The sequence below is a fragment of the Nematolebias whitei genome, chromosome 5 (genome assembly GCF_014905685.2).
Source record: "Nematolebias whitei isolate Nwh7 chromosome 5, NemWhi1, whole genome shotgun sequence".
In the NCBI taxonomy this organism is placed as follows: Eukaryota; Metazoa; Chordata; class Actinopteri; order Cyprinodontiformes; family Rivulidae; genus Nematolebias; species Nematolebias whitei.
Window position 1 is genome coordinate 36,030,975 of NC_056502.1, and position 14,797 is coordinate 36,045,771.

General features: G+C 42.0%; 1 protein-coding gene across 1 annotated transcript in view; it reads left to right on the forward strand.

Annotated features, from left to right (window-relative positions):
• sqlea (squalene epoxidase a) overlaps positions 1–9,868 on the forward strand; it is a 12,244-nt gene extending 2,376 nt beyond the window's left edge. Inside the window, exons 3-11 of the mRNA XM_037677140.1 lie at positions 81–258; positions 1,887–1,983; positions 2,067–2,180; positions 2,614–2,785; positions 3,855–3,950; positions 5,111–5,253; positions 7,647–7,743; positions 7,820–7,907; positions 9,676–9,868. Coding sequence (XP_037533068.1) covers positions 81–258; positions 1,887–1,983; positions 2,067–2,180; positions 2,614–2,785; positions 3,855–3,950; positions 5,111–5,253; positions 7,647–7,743; positions 7,820–7,907; positions 9,676–9,868 — 1,178 coding nt within the window. The remainder of the gene's footprint in view (positions 1–80; positions 259–1,886; positions 1,984–2,066; positions 2,181–2,613; positions 2,786–3,854; positions 3,951–5,110; positions 5,254–7,646; positions 7,744–7,819; positions 7,908–9,675) is intronic.
• Positions 9,869–14,797: the final 4,929 nt, after the last annotated feature.

Genomic DNA, 14,797 nt, shown 5'->3' on the forward strand with positions numbered 1-14,797 from the left:
TTCAGTGTGTAGTTCAGTGTGTAGTTCAGTGTGTAGTTCAGTGTGTAGAGGTAACTGAAGCCTGCTGTGTTGGTCCTCAGGCTCGGTGGAGGGTCTGGATGCTCATCAGGTGAACGGCTACATAATCCACAACTTAGACAGCCATGAAGAGGTGCAGATCCCGTACCCCCAGGAGAAGGGAAGTGTCCAGTGTGGGTTTGCCTTCCATCACGGACGATTCATCACGAGCCTGAGGAGAGCAGCCAGAGCTGAGCCCAAGTAAGCAGAGCCATGAGATAAAAAAGGTCAATTGACAACTGGAAACACGAACCGTCTCTGTGAAATGCTGTGGAATCTGCTGAAGGAGCTGAAACTGAAATGCTAAAATTAAAACATGCATGAAAAAAAGAGCAGTAGCGAAATGCTAAAAATAGCTAAACTGTAACTTAAATCTATAAATGAGCAAAACAGTGGGTGAAAGGTAGTGTTGTATCCTGAAGCTAACAGCTAAAACCAGCAAAACAGCAGAAATATAGTAACTAAAAATGTAAGAGTAAAAGGTAAATTTGGAAAACAGTAGTTAAAAGATCAAATAACCAGAACAAAAGCTAATTGCTAAATAGTAGCTAAAATCTAAATATAACAATGTTTTAGTAAAATCTACAATTAGTAAAACATTAGCTAAAAACTAGAATTAGAAAAACTGTAGCTACTAGCTCAAATGAGCAAAACTATAGTTGTTATATCCAACAAAGTTCAGTCAGGTCATCTGGACGGTTCCTCTTTTTGCTGAGACGTTTCATCCTTTATCCAAAGGACTTCTTCAGTCAGAGGAGCCACAACAAACTCAGTCCCACAAGCAGCACACACGCAAATTAGACCAGCCAGTTTGCTGGTGATAAGACGGTTTCTGGGGCTCGCCCTCTCCTCTGTCGACTCCTCTGAGGCAACTGCAGCCAAAGTGGTTCAAAACATCAAAGTTCACGCTCAATAGTCCAGGTAAAAAAATCGCATGAGGCTATGGCTGCCTCAGAGGAGTCAACGAGGGAGAGGGCGGACCACAGAAACCATCTTATCACCAGCAAACTGTTTTTTTCTTTGATGGGAGTGAGCTGCTGGTGATTCTCAGTCAGTTAGTGGCTCCTCAGATTGATGAAGTCCTTTGGATGAAGGACAAAACGTCTCAACAAAAAAAGAAACCATTCAGATGACCTGACTGAACATTGTTGGATTTATATCTGGATTATTGAGCATGAACTTTGACATAGTTGTTATAATTAACATAACTATAGCACAAGCTACAATGAGCAAAACAGTAGCTAAAATCTAAACAATAGCTTTAGCAAAATAATTTGTAAAATAGTAGCTAAAATCAAAATTTTGAAAAACTGTTACTGCTAGCTAAAATGAGCAAAACCACAGTTAAATTAAAATTAACATAGCTGTAGCTACAAGCTACAATTATCAAAGCAGTAGCTAAAAGCTAAATAGAGCATAAGAAAGTTAACACGTCTGATATATGAAAGGATCTAAATGTGACGCTACGAAGGAAGTTTGATAATAAAGTTAAACATTTAGAAACATTTGAATAGTACAGATAAAATTACAAACACTATCCTAATCAAGCTGAACATTTTATTTATAAAGTTAAATTAGCACAAAGTACATGCAAGTAGAGTGACGGTAAAATCACGGAACGTTCACAGATGGAGGAAAACTTCTCGATTAGTTTTATTAAAAATGTCTAGAATCAAAAGCACGTTGAAGTGGACTTCATAGTTCTCTAAACTGTCCAGATGACCTGACTGAGGATTTGATACGTGGATGATTGAGCATGAACTTCGTTGTCTGAAGGTTCAGTAGAAGCTGCACAGATTCTTCAGCTTCTGTTTGTGTGCACCCTCTAGTGTCACATTCATAGAAGGCACCGTGAGCAGTCTGCAGGAGGAGGGCGGCTGCGTCACTGGAGTCCAGTACAAAGACAGAGAGACCGGAGACACGAAGGTGAGAAGATGGACCTTCACGCTCACATCACTGACAGGAAGTGTGGGGCTGTGCTGACCCTTCAGAGGCTGTGTGTCCTGCAGGTGATCCACGCCGCTCTCACTGTGGTGGCCGACGGCTGCTTCTCCAAATTCAGAAAGAGTCTGGTCTCCGGGAAAGCTCGCACCTCCTCGCACTTCGTTGGATTCCTCATGAAGGTGAGAACGAGCCGCCCTTTAAAGACGGACATGAAGAGGTTCTGGTGCTGGAACAGTTCGGGTTTATTGTTTGTTCTGTGAAATCTCCAGCATTAGTTTGAGCTCCTGGCTGCACCACCACATGGTTGAAACCTGAAAACCTCTGAAGATGTTTGGACACCTGGTGTCAAGATGCCATTTAGAAAACAAGCTCAAATTAATTAGATCCTGAAGTTAATGAGCTGCAGGTGAACATCCAGTGATTACGTTCAGGGAGTTTCACTAACACCTGTCTGCTGGTTCATGAGATGTTTTTACAGAAGGGTCTGCAGCTGCTTCTCCTCATGAACACACTGAATTAGACTCATGACCCATTAAACTAAGGCGACATGTATGAAAGGAAGTGAGTTAGAGCTTTATTTCATCAAATAAAACCAGCTGTTCCTCCTCACAGGACTGTCCCCAGTTTAAGGCCAACCATGCCGAGCTGGTTCTGGCCAACCCCAGTCCAGTGCTCATCTACCAGATCTCTTCATCTGAAACCAGAGTCCTCGTCGACATCAGAGGGGAGATGCCTCGTAATCTTCCTGAGTACTTGGCTGAGAAAATTTACCCGCAGATGCCAGGTAAACAACCAAGAAGACGTTTTTGTGTATTAATAGCTGATGGACTTCCAGGTGTCGTCCAGCTCAAGTCCAAAAACGTTGAAATGTGTGAAAAATATAAATAAAAACACAATGCAACGATTTGCAAACATAATAAACCCGTTTTTTATTCACAGTGGAACATAGTCCACAGAGTTCAAGTTGAGTTTGAATTTGATGGCAGTAAAACATCTCACTTGTAAAAATACAAATAAACAGATAGAGGAGCGTTTGGCAACAAATCAGGTCAACACGTCAGTAAGAAGATGGAGCATACACAGACTGAACCTCTCAGAAGTGAAGATGGGCAGAGGTTCACCAGCCTACGGTTCAATGGCCTGCCTCTCTGATGGTATTGGGGTGCATTAGTGCCCATGATATGGGCAGCTTACACATCTGCAAAAGGCACCGTCAGTGTTCCAGAAACACATTTGCTCCCATCTGGACAACGTCTTGCATATTTCAGCAAGACGATGCCAAACCACTGACTGCGTCCATTACACCAGCATGGCTTCAGGTGCTGAACTCTGTCTGCACTCCAGACTTCTCACCAGTTGAAACCAGACACACCATAGCAGATAAAATCCATCTCATTAGATCTAACACTGTTAAACAGCTGGAATCCTCCATGAGACAAGAACGGGACAACATTCCCTCCAACAACTCCAGCAGCTGCTCTCCTCAGGTCCTGGAGGTTTCAGAAGAAGAGGGGACACTTCGCAGGAGGAACCATGGACATGTAGCAACTTTCTTGAGATGCATTGCTGCCATCAATTTTAAGTTACTGGACTTTTCCCCAACAAATGGTACAATTTTTGTAAATATTTGATGTTTACTATGTTTAATTGGGAAAATGGATGAATTAATTTGAAAATCATTGCATTGTTTGTTTTATTATAAATATATATTTTACACATTGTTCCAACTTTTCTGGACCTGGAGTTGTAAAAGGGTCACACACTTCTTAGCAGTGTGTTCGACCAGAGCGCTGCTGTGTTTTCTTCTGGATGGTCCCAGCGTGCTCCTGCATGTGTTCCTCTCCTTTGTCCAGAGCACTTCAAGGATCCGTTCATGGTGGCCGTGCAGAATGACCGACTCAGAACCATGCCTGCCAGCTTCCTCCCTCCCTCCCCGGTCAACAAGCCAGGTACTGAAGTCACATGGATGAGCTTCTGGTTGGAGATGGAACCGACTCTGACTCATGTACTGGTTGATGTGTAGCATCACAGAAAGCTCCATGTTTTACTGTTTGATGAAAATACTAAGACATGTTTCTGTCGAATGAACTTTATCGTCCATCTCTGTGCGCGTGTGAGCATTTGTCTGCTGTGTTAGCAAAATATTTAATGAACCACTGGATAGACTTCAATGAACTTTTCAGAAATTAATCACTGGATGTTTATCTACAACTTCTGAACATCTGGAGTCAACTCCACTGGAGAGAGCTGCCACAGATGAGGACGTTTAGGAAACACAAACATGGCTTTAACTCTGTTTAAGTTATTCAGCTAAAGTTGGGTGTGGTAATATCTGAGAGTCATCCTCAGCACACACTCAGAGAGCTAACACAACTTGTGAGATGTTGCATCATATTGTTCTTTACAAGGTTTGCCTAAAATGGCTACAAACGCTGTCTTTTCATAACATCATAAGGCGCTTTTCCACCGTCTCAACTCTCCTCAGCTCTGCACGTATGGCACCAGTTAAGGGCCTCCCCACTGCCGGTACTCATCCCACTCAGCCCAGTTTATGGGACCACCTTGTTTTGTGGATCCAAGCAGACAGCAGCCGTTGACTGGGCAGCAGAGCTACAACCCTGGACGACCCGGCAGAACTAAACTACATCAGAACCTCCACTTCCTCATCGTGTTGACGGACGACGCCACCAGAAATGAGAGTTCTTACAGAGAGATATCAGAGATGATGGCTCAGCATGGCTACACCTGGACTTATAAGCAGTGCCGGGATAAGATAAATTAGCTGAAGTCTGATTATAGAGAGATTAAGGACCACGACGTGCGGAGTGGCTTGAACACAATGACCAGTTATGAATCTGCCCACTTTGCATTGACGATCCCTCCCACAGAGCGGGGGACCAAGTCCCAGCGGCAAACCACCGACACCTGAGAAGAACCGATAAGACGAGAGCCGAGCGGAGCCGCACTCGTCATGACAGAGACATTAGTGTAAGACTCGGGCATGGAAGGTGATGTTCCCTCGTTCAGGGAACTCGAGGCCTTTAAACAAGTCGTGCAGAGAAACATAAAGTGAAATAACTGACTTCAACAGGAGTGTGTTGTTTTCCAGGTGTGCTGCTGCTGGGCGATGCCTACAACATGAGGCATCCTCTGACGGGGGGAGGGATGAGCGTCGCTCTGAACGATGTTTGCATCTGGAGGCGTCTTCTCCGGAACATTCCAGATCTGTACGACGACGCAGCTTTGTCCCAGGTGAGCGCTCACACCCGTCTGCTACGTGGACAGGGCCCTTCAGGACCGGTTCACGTTTGGCTTTTCAAATTTGTAATGAGTTTGTTTGGGGTTATTTGAGGTCAGCTCTGAAGTGCCTGTTTACGTTTGGTGCAACAAACCCCGAAAACGTGTTGCAATTGCACGTTAATTACTCACGCTGTTTGCACTCACCCCCCCCCCCCCCCCCACCACCACCACCACCACCACCACCACCACCAAAAGTCTCAATCAGATAACTGAGGATGGAAGTGAACTGGGCCAGAATGAAAGTGGCAAAGTTTGCTGCATTCTGAAACCAGTTCCTTAGTAAGGTTTGCTCTGTGCACAGTTCTCTGCTGCACTGAGCACACGCGCAGCAGAACAAAGCTGCATTTACTGCGGTGCACGTTAGCTGCAGCAGCTCTAGCAGGTGGAGCAGTTTGCTCCATCTGTTTCATGTTGATGAGCCGGTCACTCTTCACCTGAGTTCTCCACCCCCCACTGCTGTCAGGATCCAGGGTTGCCAGATAGAAATGATGAAATATCATACTGCCGCTTTAAAACAATTATATTCTAACCCAAAGTATCATGTGAGGAATGAGGGTGTGCTTTTTCAGGTGGGAGGTGTTGAGTACTTTCTTGCTCAAGTGGGGATTTGGGGGAATTGGATTATGATTGGTAGGCCTGACGCGATAAACAATAAATCAGTTAATCTCATGATAAATGAACATTACCTAATTTTCATTTATCGGCTTTATCGTTTCTTTGTGTCTCTCTCTTTCTACTGAAGACACTGGATGACAAAAAGCTCAACTCCGGTGTTCTTCACTGACCCCTCCCTTTCTATTTTCTCTTTAAAATCTGTTTTAACTGTCCAAAATCATGTTTTTGGATCTTTAAAAGCAGCTAAGCTGAGAAGCTAAGCTACGAGCTAAGCTAACAGGCCGACCTCAGGAAAAAATCTCCGTCTTGTCAAAGCTCCAAAATTCACGGATGAAACCCGTGCTTCGTGTAAAAAGTTGTTTTTCTCTGCAAAAGAAGCTGAGAACTTGTTTACTGATTTTTTATTAACAGTTTTGTGTGAAAAATGCTATGCTAAAGAGCTCAAACCACACCGAGCGTCCGCCATTTTGAGAACCAAAGAAAGACAGCCCATGTCACATCAAGGAGCCTCCCTTTCATTTTTCTTCAGTTCAAACAGTCTTATACCGCCATCCAGTGGTCGAAAAAAAGTACTACATTCAAAACAAATTAAACATTTCTTCTTATATTTGACTATAATTACTATCCATCCATCCATCCATTATCTTTTACCCGTTTATTCCATTTTGGGTCACGGGGGTCGCTGGTGCCCATGTCCAGCAATCACTGTGCGAGGGGCGGGGTACACCCTGGACAGGTCTCCAGTCCATCACAGGGACACATAGAGACAAACGAGACAAACAACCATTCACTCTCTCACTCACACCTAGGGACAATTTAGAGTTACCAATCAGCCTAACATGCATGTTTTTGGTCTGTGGGAGGAAACCAGAGTACCCGGAGAAAACCCACGCATGCACGGAGAGAACATGCAAACTCCACCCAGAAGGCCCCTGGACCGGGGTTTGAACCAAGGACCTGCTCGCTGAGAGGCAGCAGCTCTACCAGTTGCGGCACCGTGCTGCACTATAATTACTAATTATTGTCAAATTTCAAACAATATTATCATTTATCACAATAATTTTGGAGACAATCGCTCAGCAAAATTTATCATGACAGGCCTAATGATTGGCTAACATGCCTGCAGTAGGGGATTGGGGGGCGGGGGGGGGGGGGGGGGTAGTATGCTTCTCAAGCAAAACAATATGTTTTTTTTAATTTTTCTGAAGATGAAGATGTGTTCATTTGGATAAAAACAAGTTTTTACTTCTTCTCAGGACATGGTATACCAAAAACGAACATATATTTGAGCTTATTAAAATCTATTGGAAAGAGATGCCCACCAGGACAGAGTTGTACAAACTGCCTTATTTGTGCTGAACTCCACACCAGTCTGCGGTGAACCACAGGGCTCACTACAGGGCTCACTGCTTTCAGTCCAAAACCCCTTTAAGGTTCTGAAATAAACCCATCATCAGTCATATTAGTATTTTTCTAACAGTACAGACAAACACACATACACAGACATGATCGAAGACATTACTACAGTACTACACCTTTGCACTCGGCGTCAGGTGATAATAAAACGGAGCCCTGTGCCTGAAAGTCTGTTGGTTTTTCTGGATCAAACCTGGTCACGTGTCTAAACAGGAGCCGACTGCCTCATGCTTTGAGTCTCTGCTGTGGGTGGGAGACTGCAGGCCCGCACGCCATTTAACACCTTGCTGTGTGTTTGTCTCTCATCCCAACAGGCAAAGAAAAAATTCCACTGGGAACGCAAGTCATCACATTCTTTTGTGGTGAACGTGTTGGCCCAGGCTCTGTACGAGCTGTTTTCAGCCTCCGACAGTGAGTCCCTCTGCAGATGACCACGTTTGCTCGACAGACAGAATCTGCATTAATCTCAATCTCCTTGTTTCATTAGATTATCTTCATGAACTCAGAGCTGCCTGCTTCCAGTACTTTAAGCTCGGAGGACAGTGTGTCACCGGGCCAATTGGACTCCTCTCAGTGTGAGTATTAAAAACTGACCTCCAGCTACAAATAATACTCCAGTTTGCATCACTGGAGCAGGAGGACTGAAAGCAGCTTAATTAAAGGCCTGGCGATCCTTGAAGGAATGCATATCGCCCTCTCTCTTTCAAGCCAGAGTTTCAGAATAAAATCTTATGTTGAAAAATGATTTACTCAAACTCAGAAAATATTTTCATGTTAACTCTCAGGCTCAGCGTACAGTATGTCATGAACAACTCTCAGATGCATGACATCTTAGCTAAAAACATGTCCGAGTTACAGAGGTTTGTTCCAGCTAGTATCAATTAGCTTTGGTGGTCATCTTGAACTGATGTGACTCCGAAAAATAAGGAGGTGTAGCTCTGCATCCAGTGGCTTCTTTCTGAAAGTTTCATCTAAATCCCATCCAGTGGTTCATTATGGAGGGTGGAATGTGACAAAAGTAAATAAATAAAATACATCATGAAATAAATGTAAATGTTTAGCTAAATAAATAAATGTAAATGTCCAATTCAATAAATAAATGTACAATGAAATAAATAAATGCACTATTAAATAATTAAATCCATCCATCCATCATCTTTACCCGCTTATTCCATTTTGGGTCACGGGGGTCGCTGGTGCCCATGTCCAGCAATCACTGTGCGAGGGGCGGGGTACACCCTGGACGGGTCGCAAGTCCATCATAGACACATAGAGACAAACGAGACAAACAACCATTCACTCTCTCACTCACACCTAGGGACAATTTAGAGTTACCAATCAGCCTAACATGCATGTTTTTTGGTCTGTGGGAGGAAACTGGAGCACCCGGAGAAAACCCACGCATGCACGGAGAGAACATGCAAACTCCACCCAGAAAGGCCCCTGGACCGGGGTTTGAACCAAGGACCTGTTCGCTGAGAGGCAGCAGCTCTACCAGTTGTGCCACCGTGCTGCCCTAAATAATTAAATGTGTAATTTAATTATTTAATACATTAATAAATCATTAAATATACAATATATTAAATTATTAAAAGCACAATTAATTAATTAAATGTCCCATTAAATAAATAAATGTACATTTTAAATAATAAATAATTAAATGTAATTTTCAATAATTTTTTTAATTTAAAAATATATGTAATAATTTCACTGCATTTATTTATTTCATGTCTCCAATGTTATGGAGGGTGGAATGTGACAAAATTAAATAAATACATGCATCATGAAATAAACAAATATAAATGTCCAATTAATAGTTCATGAGATATGTGAGATGGAACAGACAGACATGAACATGAACGTAAACAAAGAGCGATACAAGATGATGGTGATATTCTGATGATACCTGGCTCAAAATCTAAGCTAAGGAATTAGAAAGGTTCACCAGACATGGCAACTCTGTCACCATCATGCAGTTCATCAGAGAGGATGCTAACGACAACAAGCTGCCATTCTTAGACTGTTTGGTGGAATGGAAAGAGAAGGACGTCTCCTCTTAAGGTGCTGTCACCCACATCCCAAGGATATTTTTGTTTATGAGAAACAACGTTAAGCAGAGGAGGTCTCAGGTTTCAGCTTTTTAAGTGAAGCTGTTTTTAATTCTAGCAGCCACAGAAAGATTCAGGAGGAACCGTTGCATGAAATTATCCGTTGTATTAGCTGTGCACACTCCAACATGTCCTAACTGTCAGCCCTTCATTTTTGTCTGAAAGTTTTGTTTTACTGTCTGTAAACGTGGAAACAGATTTTTCTTTTTACGAAACCTTTTCTGCTCCATTCCAGGCTAACACCCAAACCCATGACCCTGATTGGACACTTTTTTGCTGTGGCGCTGTACGCAACCTACTTCAAATTTAAGTCCGAGTCCTGGAGCACCAAACCCCGAGCTTTATTTAAAAGTGGAGCCATCTTGTACCGGGCCTGCAAAGTCATTTTCCCACTCGTTTACTCCGAACTCAAATACTTGGTGTACTAGGCAGTACTACAACTGGGGGTAAAACCCAAACCATGTGGGATCCTAAGAGGATAAAAACCATTTTCACCAACACGATGATGCTGAGGACTGATATTTAGCCATGCTGATGGTTCCTCTTAGACTGTTTTCAGCAGCATCGTTCATGAACTGTAAAATATTACTGTAAATGTTTTAATATAGTCTAATTGTGCCTTGATGAAAGTGAAAGTGTTCAGAGTGCCTTTTTTTGTTAAATGTTTTGATTTAAAATCAGCTGAAAATTTTCTAATTTTCTGTATATTTTATTGCACAAATTTCCAAAATTTTGTAAATAAATCGATTGTCGTTGAAAGACTAATTTGAAATTTCAAGCAGGGATATGTGAACATCATCATAAACGCTTTTTTGAAAAAAAAAAAAAATGTTTTCAAGCAAAATCTTTTGGGTAATATGAGGTATTTTTTTGCCAAGCAAAATATGTGTACTACTGTTTAAGTAAAAACAACTTTTGTGTTCTCTAAACAGTTTCTTGTCTTTATCCTGCTGTTTATTTGTCAAGATGATGCAGCAGTTCAGTTCTTTTTAGTAATATAGCACTATTTCACAACAAACGTCCTGTCAGGGCACTGTACAAAAACTTTCACATCCATTTGAAAATGCCAATCAGTAAAATTCTCTCTCTGAGGAAGTCAGCAGATTGAGATGAATCTTCACTTCGTCACAGTCTCCCATCCTGAGCAAGCACAGAGGAGACAGTGGAAAGGAAAAACTCCCTTTTAACAGAAAGAACCCTCCAGCAGAACCAGAACCAGGCTCAGCATGGGCATCCATCCGCCTCTGGGGCTAGAGAGGGCAGGACAGCAATACAAACACAACATAGCAGGTCCTGGTGAAGTTTCTATGGGAAGAAAGACAAAAACATATTATCCTGATGCATGCTCAATAATCCAGGTAGAAAAATCTAAAAAAAAGTTAAATCTGGTCCTCTGGACATTCAAAAAAAACAAAACAAAGTAAAACAACAAAAAATGTAGAAACATTTCGTCTCTCATCCGAAAGACTTCCTCAGTCTGAGGTGCTGTATTCAGCTCAGTCTCTTAAACAGCACCTTCCCCCGGCACAAACAGAGTAATGTTGTGTATGTTGTTCAGTGTCAGGAGGGTGATCAGTCTTACATCGGGGAAACAAAACAGCCACTGGTCAAAAGGATGGACCAGCACAGAAGATCAACATCATCAGGCCAGGACTCTGCGGTCTACACTCATCTCCAGGCCAGCGGTCACTCTTTCAAGGATGAAGATGTTCACATCCTGGATAGAGAGGAACGATGGTTTGAGAGAGGAGTAAAGGAGGCCATCTTTGTGAAAAGAAACCGTCCATCATTAAACAGGGGTGGAGGCCTCCGGGTTCAACTGTCCTCTTACAATGCTGTGATTGCTAGTATCACTCAGCCCTCTGTGAATAGTAAACAGCCATCAGTGTGCTAATGATCCATTGTTAGGCTGATGGTCCTTCTTGAGCATGTGATCAGCTGGTTTTGGTTGTCAGCAGCAAAACTGGTTGATCCACCCTGAGAAGGTGCTATTTAAGAGACTGAGCTGAAAACAGCTCCTCAGACTGAAGAAGTCTCTTGGATGAGAGACGAAACGTTTCTAGATTTTTTGTTGTTTTACTTTGTTTTGTTTTTTTGAATACCCAGAGGACCAGATTTAACTTTTTTAGACAAAAACATATTGATAGAAAAAAGTTAATACAAATACAAACAGTAGAGTGAAAAAGAGCAGAATGAGGAAATGGGGTCAATTTGTCCTCCAGTAGCCTATAGGAGCATAACTAAGGGATAACTCAGAAAAACCAAGCTGACCCTAACTATAGGACTGATCAAAAAGGAACGAAGCCTAACTTTAAAACTGGACAATGTGTCAGCCTCACAGACAGAAACTGGAAGTTGGTTCCACAAGAGAGGAGCCTGATAACTCAAAGATCTTCTCCCATCCTGCTTTTGGAAACTCTAGGAACTGCAAGTAAGCCTGCAGTCTGACAGCAAAGTGCTCTGTTAGAAAAGTAAGGAACAATAATAAATGTAATATAAGCAGAGTAAAGTCAGTCCAAGCACGGAACCCTGAGGAACTCCATAAATAACTGGTAAAGAAAAAGGATTAATTATTAACATGAACAAAATGGAGCCTATGAGAAAAATATGATTCAAGCCATTTTAGAGCCGTTCTTATAATCTCAATATAATATAACCTCTGTAGTAAAATATTGTGATCAGTTGTATCAAACGGGGCACTGAGATCTAACAGGACCAGTGTAGACACAAGTCCACTGTCTTCTCAAGATTTTTTGAAACTAATGGAAGATAGAACATGGGTCTATATTTGGCCAGAACCTCTGAATCCAGATTAATATTCTCAAGTAAAGGATTACAGAGTCTTAAAGTCCTGTGGTACAGAACCAGTCATTGTCAATAGATGAAGCAGATCCAGAATGTAGATATTAATTAAGGGAATTCAATTCAATTCAGTTTATTTATGTAGTGCCAAATCACAACAAAGTTGTCTCAGGGCACTTTACAGGAACATTCACATACATAAAAGACAATTAGTAAAGTTCTCTATCTAAGGAATCCAGCAGACAAGATGAATCTTGGCTTCGTTCGTGGAACTACATTAGTCCCTTGTTTATCGCGGGTGTTCTATACCCTGCCCCTTTTAACGCTTATATTTTGTGATTATGATGATTTTACGATCTGACATACTTTTAATTTTAAGTTGGAAGACAAAAGTTGACCGGTTCATCTGAACAGCAAAGGGTTAACCTTCACAAAGCCCAAGCAGAACAGAGGAGAAATGCTGGAAAGAGCTTCCCCCTGCATTTGTGGGCTGCACACAAGTGCTAAATCCATCCATCCATCCATCCATCCCCTTCTTCCATTTTGGGTCACGGGGGTCACTGGTGCCCATCACAGGGACACATAGAGACAAATGAGACAAACAACCATTCACTCTCTCACTCACACCTAGAGACAATTTAGAGTTACCAATCAGCCTAACATGCATGTTTTTGGTCTGTGGGAGGAAACTGGAGTACCAGCAGAAAACCCACGCATGCACGGAGAGAACATGCAAACTCCACACAGAAAGGCCCTCGGACCGGGATTCAATCCAGCGACCCTCTTGCTGAGAAGTGAGGGCTCTACCACCTGAGCCACCGTGCCGCCTAAGTTAGATCCATGTTGATTAGCTGTGGCAGTCATCTCAAAATGGATTTGCTCCAAAAATTAATCACTTGAAAAAGTGTACATCCATTGACAAGTTTCTGTAAAGTTTCATTATAAATGATCCAGTGGTTCACGAGATATTTTGCTAACACACACGTTAGATGGCAATGATTTTGGCAGATACTTAGGGTAAAGTTTTGTTATTGCATGAACTACGAGTTAAAGGACATCACATTTGTGATTTAACAATCGTACAGACTTTATTAAATTTCTCCAAACGCTCCCGTGTGCCTCACTCGTAGATGTGGAGGTGTTTCAGCTGGAGCTCAAGGTTGTAGACTTGTTCCTGACTGAATCAAGAGGATAAAGTTTCCTTTTGTAAATGCCAAAACTCAACAACTTGAACTGAGGCATGAGACAAAACACCAACTCAAACCAACCAGTAGATGGCGCTCACGCACAGGTGGAGGGTTCACGCACAGGTGGAGGGTTCTCAGTGGACCCCCCTGTGGGCTGTTCCAGGCTCTGGGCTGTTCTAATCAAAGATGTTGACTTCTTATAAAGACATTTCCACAATAAATGCGCTGTTTCCCGCTCTACTTTATTATTCATCCCAAACTTGAAGTAACAAACAATATTTTTTCTCCAGTTCATAATAATCTGGGCCTGTGATCACAGTGGGGTTCCCACTCTCTCTGGGTGAAATGAAAACATAAAATATAAAAACAGCAACACTCATTGTAGCCACATGAAATCTGTCCTAAACCCAACTTCTGCTTCCTCATAATAAAGGGCAGGACAGTAGTGAGCTCTGGAGGCACATGACTGGTGCCCTCATGTCAGCTGATTCAACACCTAACTCTTGACTGCACAAACACTTCACACTAGAATTAAAGGGCAAGAAGCTGCATTTAAAACAATCAATGCAAGTGTAAAAACACTAAAATGAAGGACTAGCATTATTTGAGGAAATGCCCTTGTGCAATCTTAACATTTTGTTTACTCCCCTTGCCCTAAAAATGACCCGCCCAACCAAAGCCCCAACATACAGCAGCTTAGGTGAATTTTAAATCCAAAATCTATTTTGCATGATGAAACAACCTGTTATTTATCAATTCACCTCAATTTAATTCATTTTTTATCATATATTTTTTGTTACACAATAGAAAAGGACAATCACCAGTGAACAGCATCACACTTTTTTTTTTTTTTAACCACAAACCAACTGTCATAACACAGTAAAGGTTTATTATTGCTATTGTATAAATGTAAAGTAATTATTCTGAATTAATTATACTGAAAGGGGAAAAAAAAGAGTCAACAATCTGGAACTTTTTTGTCAACAGTTTATTCTTTTATATTTGTTAGGAAGTGAATGATAAAAATACTTCTCTCACAAATTGTTGCTTGATTTTGTGAACCATTGTCAACATGATCTCTGTTGAGCACATGCAGGACAGTATGTGTGGACGTGAGAATGGGCTTTGCAGATGTTTTTCTCACATGTGCAGCACAGTTTTTGTCTTGCAGTCCTTCTTCCAGGGGCAGAACTGGCACCTTTTCCTTTTGACTGACCTGCAGCCTCAGGTGGATCAGGACAAGGTTCAGCTCCATGAACAGTTTCCACAGTGGCTGCAGAGGCTTCTCTCAATGCACGGTGACAAGAACCTTCCAAATGCTCAAGGAACATCCTTTTCTTCCCAGACATCCAGGTCAGGTTGATCTCC